Here is a 12,844-nt window from a genome sequence, read left to right as displayed (position 1 = left end):
TTTGTCTGATCCAGGAGGATATCAAGGTTTAAGCAGAACCTATTGGGGAATGTTAATCTGTTTATACTGCAGTATTGTGCCTTAAGGTGGTCACTTGGTGTAGATTAAAAGGTTGGGACAATCACACTCTTGTTTCAAGGCGAGCGGACAAAGAAGCTTTATGGTAGATGGACAAAAATCTCTGCTTATTTCAGTGGGGCTGATATGCGGAAAGCTCAGCTTTGCATACCAGCACAAAAAGCTTTGTTGCTTGTAGATTGTTTGTTTATGTAAATTGAAAATAGTGCATTTATTATGCAACAGAAAGGCTAAGTGACAGGAGAGCTACCGATTGGCTGGCTTTTTTGTGAGGAGAGCTCGGACAAACCCAAGATACATCTATTCTCTATTTTGGTTACAACAACTTGAAGGGAAGGGAAGCTTGTTGATTCTTCAACAATTCTTTATTCAACACACAAACAAACCTACACAGAACAATTGGTTTGAATATTGCAATAATTATAGGATTTTTTTATTGTCACTGGATACAAATCTGCAAGGAAGCAACTGGACGTTACCTTCATCATGACAGAAAATATCCAAGCTCCGACCAGTATTAATCGGAACATGTCTTCTGAAAAACCTCAGCTCCAGGTCATTGATATTATTGATCAACTAGCTAATTCTTCTGAGATACGTCCATATGAAATTACAGAGATTAATCCTGGCTCTCCCTTTGTAGAAGAAAATCAAGAAGGTGCCAAACATTTGGCAGAGAATTCGGCACACCAAATTTCGGATGCTACAAAAGAACTTCAAGGTAAAATGACATTGGTAAAATTGTTCTTTTCAGTAGCTTTAGAAAAAAATAATGAATTTGCATTTTGTTCTATTGCATCATAGTCCAGTAGCATTATTTTTAAAGAATGTTACATTTTTTAAAGAATGATGAATAGTAACCCAAGGTTACAAAGGACATCCAAAAAAAATAAATAAATAAAAAATCTTCTGAGCTTTTAAAAAGAATGTATACAAACAAATATTCCTTATTTTAGATAAGGTCTAGATAAAATTAACTACTTTTAATTCTTACTTATTTCAAATTGAAGAAATGTAATCATGTGTACTACATGTTCTTGTTGAAAGTAGCCTGATTTAAAAGAATTGTATTTTGGCTGAATTTTGTCTCAGGCTGATAATTTTAATTGACTTTACTTATAAGTCCAGAGTCTTTAAAAAAAACCAGTTTAATTGCAAATTCAGTTCACTTCGAGTCCCAGCTGAATTGTACTGTGAAGGGATTAATAACTGCAAGTTATAATCATTAAGCTTTGTTTTTAGGGAAATATCACTTTTATACTTTATATCTTTTCAAGGAAAGCCAGAAGGAAAAAGTGAAGAAAAAAATTGTCTCATTTACCAGGAATCAAGAGTCTGTGAAGAAGAATCCAGAGACGGTGAGAAATACACTTAGTTTTTGGAAGTAAAGAAACATCGTGGATATTGTGAATTGCATCATGATCTAACTTGAGTTATAGACAATGGGTTCAAGTTTATTTTAATAGGTTACTTAACATGTTTACCCTGCTTCAGATTTAAATTAATTATAGCTATGCTCCATCAAAGTATGAGGACTTCACAATAGCCTAATTTTGCTATCTAACAGCATCTCTCAAGCCAATATTATTTCAAGGGCTCTTTGCAATGCCCAAACTGGGTTGAAGAGTTGGGGGTAGTAATTCAACACATTTGAATAGATCCAGGTTGAGAAAGGCTTCTTACATGAATAGATTAGTAGTCTACATTTTTCCCCCTCCTTGTTTGGAGGCTAGACCTGGCCTTAGTGGAAATAGCTGCCATAGATGTGTGAGAGAGTGGCAGAATCAAAACAGCCATGGGAACGGTTAACCCTTGCCTGTTGTTGCAGTTTTGGTTAAGATGATCGGCAAAAGCCATGCTTAACCTTGGAAAGGAATATTTCTCCAGCCTCTGTGAGAATCTTTATTGTGGGGATAAAGCAGCCTCTGGAATGGGAAAATGCTTAGGAGGAGAGTGTTGGAGAAGAAATAGTTAAATACAGGATGATTGACCTCTTGTTTATCAAAGCACATGCCCATTGCTTTCCTGAATTTAAGGAATGTATAGTTTGGTTCATTTCCACAGAAATGAATACACTGAAGAAGAGGAAACAGGAGAGCTCCATTTATTTTATCAACTTCTATCCAGTCCCAAATGAACCAATAAATGTTGGCTGGAAAATTCTAGCTAGCTTGTGACAGTGTTTTTGAACTGAGTCATTATAAGGCAGCAATGGCAAGAAACAGTATATATCTAGTCCACATTTAAGTCTGGCAATTTTTTGGGACTAGAGGCACATTTGTAATTTTTAAAACACGATAGGTACTCTCACAAAATGGATGTCAAGGAAAACGGCTTGCTTATTCACAAAATGGCTGCCATGGTCATTCATAAAAGAACACTTTCTCCAGGACCCCAAAATTCTCTTTTCTGCCCAGCTTACCTTTGGCTTCCTTTTGAACAAGTGGGGTATACAACACTTTCACAAGAAGTGAGACATGAGATTTTTAAAAACAATTTTCTAAGAATGACTGAAAGACACATATTACCAGAAATAGGTGGCATTACAAGATAATCATATAGAAGCAGATGTTTTGTTTTGCATATCGCCACCATGTTTCCTGTTGATATCTGGTAGGAAATAAATAAATCACAATGTGTATTAAAACTCATGGATGAACAAAGAGAAAAAAATAATCCTCACTGTATTTGTGACATCCCTAGATCCTAGATTTGTTCTATTGGAATTGTTACCTTGACATATAGTCGATGATGTTCTAATCAAGAGACCAAGTAAAACTTGCTTAAGGGTTAAGGCTATCATATCTCTTGGAGGCAAGGAAGGTCATTGTTCCATGAGGCAGGCACCACGACTGAGAAGGCATAACTTCTAAGTTCCACAAGATGATATTTCCTAATAGAAAGGACCTAGAGAATGCCAATCCTGCAGATTCTGGTGGGCAAAGTATAATGGCCAGAGACAAATGGTCCCATGTCATGTAGGGCTTTATAGGGGACAACCAGCATTTTGAATTGTGCCTTAAAGCCCACTGGGAGCTAGTGCAGCTCACAGAGATAACTGCCCATATTCTGAACCAGCTGCAGCTTCTGAATGTTCTTCAAGGCCAGTCCCACATAAAGCACATTGCAATAATCCAGCTGAGAGATGACTAAGGCATGACTTATCATGAGTTGGGCCTCTTGGTCTGGCAACAGGAACAACTGCACACAAGATGCATCATTATAAAGGCCTTCTAAACTAGAAGCTGTGTGCTCAAAAAGACCCCCAAATTGTTCACCAACTCTGTTTGGATGAGTGTTATGGCATTCAGAGAAAAAGATTTTTTAAAAAATCACTGGATTGGATGTGGTCAAAACCCATAGCTACCTAATCCTACTAGGATTAAGTTGGATCTTGTTCTTCTCCATCTAGATCCTCACATTTTCCAGACACTCGGATAGAACCTTGACAGTGTTCATTTGGTTGACCAAGAGCAGAAACATATGGGTATCATCAGCATATTATAACTTGGCCAGTGTCAATGGATGACCTCCCACAGAATCTCTGTGGGAGATCTTCCATTCTTATAGGAATTAAAAAAAAGCTTCTTATAGGAATTAAAAAGAAGTGGAGATATAGTAGATCAGACCTGGGCATTTAACAGCCCATGAGTCACATCCGGCTTACAGGCTGTTTCAGTCAAGCCCACTGTCATCGGCGGGATAAAGCATCATTGATGGTGGGAGGTGGGGTGATGTCATTGTTGGGGATATGGCATCAGCAGCAGGGAGTAGGGCATCAGTGATGGTGGGCCTCCATAACAAGCCCAGTTTCTCATGTGGCCCCTTGGGAAAACCATCATTAATTGTGGTTGAACCTGGCGGAATTCCACAAAAGCGGGGGCCTTGAACTTGATCGCTTCCCACTGACCAATACTGGCTGGAACCATCCCCAGAGGAAGGAGGATAATAGCACCATGCCTTCCAATTGCAACCCTCTGAGCTGCTACAGAAGAATACCATGAGTGATGGTATCAAAAACCATTGAAAGGTCAAAGAGTGCCAGGATGGATTCACTGCATCTATTTTGTGCCAAAGGGCATAAACAAGTGCAATCAATGTTACCTCAGTGCTATAACTAGGTCTGAAACTTGACTGAAAATGGTTTGGAATCCTTTGAGGGGACTCTAGAACTGCAGGCCGACTATCTTCACAACTTTCTGTGAAAGACAAAGATTGGAGACTGGGCAAAAATTATCCAGTTCTGCTGTGTCAAGCAGTGGTTTTTTGGGCAAAACTTCCTCCTCTTTCAAATCAGGCAGCACCAACCCCTCTACAGAAAAGCATTAACCACTCCATAGACCAGCCATATCACACATCCCAGGAAGTCTTCACTAACCAAGAAGGATATGAATTCATACCTAAAATGGCTGAACACAAAGCATTGAGGCTTTGTGTTCAATTCTAAAAGGTTCACATTTTTCTCAGATAATCTGTAAAGACCAGATTGCAGGCATCTCAATAGGACCTGTACAATTGTAGTTCAACTCCAAATGACTCCAAGCAACTTTATCTGACAGGAGCATAGAACAATGCCCTGCAAGTATTCCTTAAATTCCTCTAAATTTAATTCATCTAAACAGGATCACTGACCAGCTCTCTGTAGATGCACAAAGAGAAGAGGATGGAAACTTAACTGTCAACCATTGAGGTAGACAGTTAGGAAACTAAAGTCATGCAGGTTAATACTATTTCTATTATAAGATTATAGAATCTTCCATACTTAAAGGTACTTTCTTCCTCTTTTCCTTTATTTTCATGAGAATTAGGGAGGGTCTTTTCTGAGATGCTTCCTCAGATTACAGTTCTGGTCCAGACTCAGGTTTCTTTTCTCTAACTGTTGTCTTGTTAGTAACTCTTCCTTCTGTTCCTCAAGATTATTCCTTCCATCCATCACAATAATTACATTTTCCCACCCTTATCATCATGACATAAAACCTAAGGAAGGCTCTTACTTTGGCTCAGTTGAGTTCATTTTTTCATCTTCCTCCAACAGTGCTGTAGGCATCTCTTATGCTGTTTTGTCAGGAGGAATTCCTCTAAAAAAACAGGGAGCTCTCTGGTATCCATGCTCATAGTGGCTCCGGATTATTGTGATTCAACCCAAAACTGCCATAGCCCGCTCATTATAAACTGAGCCACTGCTTCTTATGGTAGATGGGAGCATGTACAAAAGGGAAATTTACTTTAGCTTTGAAAGTGACTGCTTGTTACAACTTTACTACAGTTAAGTGCTATTATTGCAACTGAATTTCATCAGTGCCATTCCTAAGGTGACTTAAGGAGTAAAAAAATATCCTCATCTGAGAGATGGCAAAACATTGCCTCTTTTAAAAACATAGGCAGATTATGGCTAAGAAGGCATGCAAATGATTTGCTACCTGACTCAGACGAAGCCTAGTTTCATTGCTTGTTATATTTGAAGACATGTGTAATATAAGATCTTTCTAAAACAAAACAAAAAAAATCACATAATCCCACATAATAGTTGGTTTAGAATATAATTCTAAGACTTGCGTGGCCCCAGTCCCTATCAAGTACAGGCAGTCCTCAATGTACAACAATTTGTTTAGTGACCATTCAAAGTTATAACAGCACTGAAAAAAGTGACTTATGACCGTTTTTCAGTTACGACCTTTGCAGCATCCCCATGATCAAAATTCAGATGCTTAGCAACTGGTTCATATTTATGACTGTCACTGTATCCGAAGGTCATGTGATCACCTTTTGTGACTTTCTAACAAATGAAGCCAATGGGGAAGCCAGATTCACTTAATAATCATGTTACTAACTTAATAATCAGGTTACTAACTTAATAATTTTTCTTTATTTTTTTTATTTTTTAAATTTGATTTATATGCCGCCCTTCTCCGGAGACTCAGGGCGGCTTACAATGCATTAAGCAATAGCCTTCATACTTTTGTATATTTATACAAAGTCAGCTTATTGCCCCCACAAACTGGGTCCTCAATTTACCTACCTTAGAAAGGATGGAAGGCTGAGTCAACCTTGAGCCTGGCGAGATTCGAACTAGCAGTAATTGTAGGCAGCTGGATGATAATAACAGGCTATTAGTCCACTGCGCCACCAGGCAGTAATCAGATTTCTAACTTTATAATCAGGTTACTAACTTAATAATCAGGTTATTAACTTGGCAAGAAAGATTGTAAAATGGGGCAAAACTCACTTAACAAATGTCTCACTTACAAACAGAAATGTTGGGCTCAATTGCAGTTGTAAGTTGAGGACTGCCTGTACTCCCTAAAGAAACTATTAACAAGTCTTCCTACAGTGGAGTTCTGTGTTTCACAGGACATTTTGAGAAGATGTTGACTCTTTACCTACACAAGAATTTGGCAAATGGTGCTTAGTAAACCTTGGTAAAACTCCCACACTGTGTTAGCCATGGCTTGTTCCTAATTTGCTAAATAAAGCACACTCACTGTCTTCCCACAAGAGGCTAAGCCAAACCCAACACTTTCCGGGTTAGCATTATGTTTGAATCCAATGTGTGTCTTGACAGCTCTGCAGATTGGTATAATTTTTCCCATTTATGCCATTTATCTCTATGCATTTTTATTTGGCATAAAGTAAGGATCATCAAGCCCCTTAGAGGAAGGCACAGTTAAGGAAGTAAGAATCATACAGACTTTGACAATACATTTTAATGCAACAATGATGAGCTGGGAATATAAAATCTTGGAAATTGTGATTGGACTCTCCAGCCCTCATGGGTTCATGTGAGATCACATGTGATCTCACATGAACCTTGTGATCTTTGAAAGTTCAACTCTTTTCTTTCTGGGTTTTCTGCAACCTGAGCTACCATTTATTAAATATTCCACTAACCAACAAGGCCATCTATTGATTGTTTATGTCTAGAGGTAGTCCTGGTTTATTTTCAGGATCTCTATAAATCTCTCCATTAAGGGAAGATAGGATTGCCAGATCAAACACAAAGCTGAAACTAGTGGAATACTGGCATTAAGTATCTTCACTGTTCTGTTTATCCCAAAGTGATTGCAGTTCTTTCTAAACATAGAGATTTTCAAAATTATCAGGTCTATGCTAACTCCTGGCATATCTTCTACTGAATGAAAATGTTTAATGTTACTCTTCCCCATGGATTTAAAAGCACAAGGCTAGTACAAATCCCATTTTGCAAATCAGGTTGAATTAACTTTGTTCAGTGAAGGCTTTTGCTTGCACAGGGCTTGCTAAGTGTCTGATTTCACAGCCTTCACACTGCATTAGTGCCCATGATTCACATTTCACATGACTAAGCTTGGCAAATCATTCCAATCATTTAGAGCCACTTTAACTGCATGTCAGAAACCATACTTATCCAGTGACCCAAAGGGGCACAAGAAGACACACGTTTCTGTCTGTCCTGCAGTGCTGACATACATACACCGAATTTTTACGAAGTGACTTTGGGTGAACACCCCCAGAAAAGGCTTCAACTTATTTATCTTCAAACTTAATATTTTTGTGGGAATCAGACCTAGATGTTAGTATTTTCTAGTTTGGTAATCAGGGAATAAAACATGATTTTTTTTTCTGGTTCCTGAGAAAATCTCCTATTGATTCCCTTCCTCTCCACTTATAAAGAATCAAACAAAAAATAATGAGAAAGCGGAGATAAAAAGCTTAGATAACTATGCATGAATTACTGTATTGTCAGGACAAGAAGATATAGATATTTATGTAACATTTTATATTGACTAATCAATTATATGTACAAGCTATCAACCCCCCAATCCCAAATTATGAGGTCCGCTTTTGAATACACACATACACATATAACTACAGTGTTAAAGATTTTCGATGTTGCTTTGTAAATTTGTCAGAGTGGCTGAGAAAATGAGATCAATTTACGTTACTGATAAGTTACCTATTATACCATAGTAGATGTCCTTAATTGCTTCTGAGAAATCATTGTCCTTATTAAAGCCCACTTGGTTTTCTAGGTATGTTTTTAAATATTTCTTTGGTGTTAAAAGTTCCCTTCCTCAGAGTCTTTGAGAACTAACATTTCTGAATAGATTGATGGCAGTGATGGCTGCTGGTTATCTCTAGATCACGGGTGTGAAACTCACATTGTCACGGCGGCGTCACATGATGTATTGGGACTTTCCCCTCCTTCACTAAGGGGGGAGTGGCCATGGCCAGTGCATGATGCATCCAGCCCGTGGGCCGGGAGTTTAATCTAGAGCCCTGCTCTAGATTATGCACACAGATGAACTCAAAGACAGAGTGCAGGACATTGGCTGCTATTTTAGAGATCCATGTTTACAACTATGGAGTTTGTCATTCCTAACATGGTTTGAGACTAACCAGACTCAACTTGGAGACCTTCAGAAGTGTTAGATTTAAGTACTTATCATCCCCAGTGACATGAATACTGATTATATTTATTAAAAATAATGGAAATTGAGTCCAGGACATCTGGAGGACATCAGGTTGAGGAAAGGTGCCCAAATCCACCATGTATTGCAATGTATCTATTTGAAAATAATAAGAGGAAGATTTAGAACACTGCTGCCTTGGTGATAGCATAAGGCAGACAAAGGCAGATTAGCACAATGCATTAAAGCATACGTAGAAAAGAGGTTATCACAATATATCCAAAGAGCAAGGAAAATAGTTGGAGAAAGAAGTATGTCTCTAATTCAGAGGTACCATCATTAATGAAGGAAAGGAATCCCTGAATGGGTGTTGGATATGAACTCTAATGCAGGTAGTCCTTGACTTATGACCACAATTGAGCCCCCAGTTTATGCTGTTAAGTGAGGATTTGTTAAGTGAATTTTATCCCATTTTAGGACCTTTCTTGCCACAGTTGTTAAGTGAACCATTGCACTTGTTAAATTATTAACCTGGTCGTTAGGTGAATCTGACTTTCCCACTGACTTTGCTTGTCAGAAGGTTTGCAAAAAGTGATCACAAGACCCTGGGATGCTGCAACAGTCATAAGTATGAACCAGTTGCCAAGCATCTGAATTTTGATCACATGGCCACGGGGATGCTGCAAAGGTCGTAACTCTGAAAAATGGTCATAAGTCACTTTTTTCAGTGCTGTTGTAACTTTGAACGGTCACTAAATGAAATGGTGTACATTGAGGATTACCTGCATAGAATCTATAGATAATGACTAACCTAAAAGGCAAAACTTTAGTGGAGATGCGAGGCATAAAACTAATCAAGGATGTGATTGTCTCCAACAGGCATGGGAAACATAAGGCTAGTCCAGCAATTCAGTAGTACAGTACAGTAGAGCCAATTCTGGTGTGGTGATTAGGATGCTGGATTAAGAACAGAGAAACCATGTTCTAGTTCAGCTTTAGGCATGAAAGTCAAATGAGTGATCTTGGGCCAATCATTCTTTCTCAGCCCTAGGAAGAAGACAAGGGTGAACCTCTTCTGAAAATGCTGCCTAGATAACCACATGGACTTGTCTAGGCCGTTGCCAGAGGTCAAGGCCGAAGCAGGGGTGAAGTGCTACTGGTTCGGACCGGTTCGCCTGAAAGCAGGAAATCCTGCTTTCTAGCGAATCTAAATCGTGCGGCACAGCTGTTCCCCCCCGTTCTACTTACCTTTGAAAAGGCTTCTTAATCCTCCTTTTTCAGCATTGTGTGATAGCGCATGCAGTGCACATGCGTGAAAAACATGCATTTGGTGTGCAGTGAACCAGTAGCAAAGCGAACCTGTAGCAGACTTCAGAGCATTTCACCCCCGGACTGAAGGTTTAAAAAAAAAAAAAAAGCTACACCAAAAGTTAATAATATGAGTAAATGATTATCCTGAAGTCTCTTACTAGGAGGGAGCCTTAGTGAACTTATGGGTTGAGCCACACAAGCGTAAACTGTCTGCTTGTTAGCATATTGCTATATTGTGATTGTTGTTATTTGTTACAGGGCTCCATGAGAAAACTGCTACTTTAAGTACTAAAGAATGTCAGGGGGAAGAAAATGTCCCATCCAAGCTTCAGGATGAAAACATCAATAGCCCTACAGAAACAGAGGAGGAGCAAGGAAAGACACAGTCGAATGAGACCAGTGAGCAAATTAAAGAAGAAACCCTGTTAAAAGACAATGAGAGCCTAACGGAAGAAGATTGGGAAGGTGAAGATGACGAATTTCAACAGGAAAACAGTGCGGCTTCTCATAAAAAAGGGCAAGAAAACAATAATATCCAAGGCCTTCCTACCAGTCCCAGTTGTGCCTCTCAGACTGAGCAATATGATGACCAACCAGGGCCCCTGAAAAAAAATGATATCTCTAGGCACAGTTATTCTCGCTATAACACAATATCTTATCGGAAGATCCGGAAGGGAAACACTAAACAGAGAATCGATGAATTTGAGTCCATGATGCATTCATAAACTGAGGCAGAGAATCAAATAGGCTTGCTAGGATTCTTCCCTTCCGTCTAGCTCCACTCCAGATGTTTCTCCATCTACAATATCAAGTTATTGTAAAGTCTTCGGTGGCTTCAATCCAACTAAATGTAGTAGTCCTGACTAATGGTGTAACAAGAGGCTTCCTTGCCACTTGGGAGTTAGCCACATTGACCGCATGAAGGTTTGCTTCTAAATAAATATATACATAAGATCAGGATGCATGATTGCAATCCTATACACACTTAACTGGAAGAAGTCCTACTCAATGTAATGTAACTTACGATGGCAAGTACGTACCTACATATCTTGCAACAAACTTGTGGTCTGACTTCAGGCCTACTGATTTCAGTGGACTTAGATGCAACTGATTGTAGCTGGATCGAGGCCCAGTATGTATTGTTTGATTATAGACTTAAACAGTGTAACTACTTCTATTTTAAAACGACAGTTTTAGGATTTAAGTCGATAGTGCGATCAATTTACCCTAATTTGATTTTAAAGATACATTTCAAACAAAATGTTTCTGTCCATTTTTGGTACATCATTGATACTTTGTTCTGTTTTTGCCGGTTTTTCTATAGCGCTATCCTGCATAAGTTCTCATCAGCATTTCATGTCAATCTTAATAAATTACATATACTGACTAATTCAGCCCAGTAGCATCTTTCTAAGAGAGTGATCCACTTCATGCTTATTTGACAGCCAGAGTATAGAAAACAGGTTGCTTTGAAAATATTACTCATTAGGGTTCTATCAACTACAGTCCTATACACACGTACCATCAAGTACAATGGTTTTGAGGGCAGGACAAGAAGCAATGGATGGAAACTAATCAAGGAGAGAAACAACCATGAAATCATCTTTGGAAAACTTGAGGCACCTTATTTGGTTTCCCCAAAAATACAGATGACCACGCAATTGCTTTCCTAAGATAACCAAGCAAGTAGATGTGCATAACAGTTATGTCTCTATTCCAACCATCTGAGAAATGAAGGGAAATTATGAATGCTAGTTTTCATGTTTATCTTCTGAAGGTATTCAACAGATTGACTGAGTTAACAGATCATAAGCCACCATATGGTTAGCTTTTGATTTAGCAAAATGGATGTATCTCTCATTCAATACCCTAGGATTAAAATATCATGATTTAATGTGATCTGTGAACTGATTTCTTAACATTTACAGAATCGTGGTGGGAGGAATGGGGAAGGTATTGTGTCGTTATTTTGTTGATTGTTTTATAACGTTTTTAGCAGGACATGTTACTTTAGTGATTCTTTTTTTATAAATGGGTGTGATGAAATTGTGGAAGCAATGCTTTGTTCTCATTTTAGGGCTACCAGATCTAGGGTGCAAAAATCCAGACGACCACTAGATGGCAAAATATAATTATTCAGGTAATCCTTGCTTATCAATAACTGTTTGCTCAGTGAGCCTGCCTGCCTGCCTATGAAATTTGTTTGTTTGTTTGTTTGCCACCCATCCGGCAGTTCAGGCTTATGACACTGAACAAATGGTAACTATGATCAGTCTTCAAAGTTATGGCTGTTGCAGTGACCCTATAGTCATCTAAGCAAAATTAAAAAGTTTGTTCCCATGCTGGGCTACAATAAAGGCAGGAAGACACTTGTGAGCAGATCAGGAAATTGTTTATTAAAGTAGAGCCGAAATCAGCAAGCATACAGAGAGGAGTTCGCCATTCCTCCCCTCCTATACTTTTCTAATTCAAAAGTTTAGGCCAATCATTAACAATAACAGTACAAGGCATTGGCCAATCAATTAAGATTTCTTAGCAAGGACTCCTTATGTGCAGTTCCCCTCCCCTCTTATTTATGGTTTGCTGCAATGGTTATAGACAGTGCCTGCAGTAAACAACAACCCCCAAGTCTTTAATTTTATTTTCAGACAACTTTTGCAGCATGCTTATTTACCCATGACAGAGCTACTGCTCATTATAAACTTGAAACTTTTTATCAGTCCTTATGCTAGTTTAGGTATTATTGTAAACGAAATATTTTAACACTTTGATATTAGGTCTCTGAATGTAATTGAACTGCTGGCACTAGGCAAAGTCAGCCTGAAATACTTCATTCTAATCACTGTGCCACCATGGCTCTTACCCTTTTTGCAGCCATGTGTACACCATGTTGCAGCTATTCAATCTCAAAGTGAGGAAGGTGTGAGTTGCCTTCACTAGGTCCTCACATTCCAGAAAGGGTTGCAGCTGGGCATAGCTGGGCAACAGCACTCCTGTTCATAGCTTCCAGCTGCCAAGACCTGCTACTTTGTGAGGTTCAACAAACTGCAACTTTCTGTTCCTGGAAT

At 38.7% G+C, this 12,844-nt stretch overlaps 1 protein-coding gene across 1 annotated transcript; it reads left to right on the top strand.

Moving 5' to 3' along the window:
- Window positions 1–438: 438 nt before the first annotated feature.
- On the top strand, window positions 439–10,633 carry ERMN (ermin). The gene is made up of 3 exons (XM_034425444.3): window positions 439–799; window positions 1,356–1,436; window positions 10,035–10,633. Exons 1-3 carry the CDS (start codon window positions 565–567, stop codon window positions 10,499–10,501), a joined length of 783 nt encoding a protein of 260 aa, XP_034281335.2. The 5' UTR covers window positions 439–564; the 3' UTR covers window positions 10,502–10,633.
- Window positions 10,634–12,844: the final 2,211 nt, after the last annotated feature.

This window comes from Pantherophis guttatus, chromosome 1, assembly GCF_059756535.1.
Source record: "Pantherophis guttatus breed Tessera chromosome 1, ASM5975653v1, whole genome shotgun sequence".
Taxonomy (NCBI): Eukaryota; Metazoa; Chordata; class Lepidosauria; order Squamata; family Colubridae; genus Pantherophis; species Pantherophis guttatus.
This window is presented reverse-complemented; position numbering and strand designations above follow the sequence as displayed.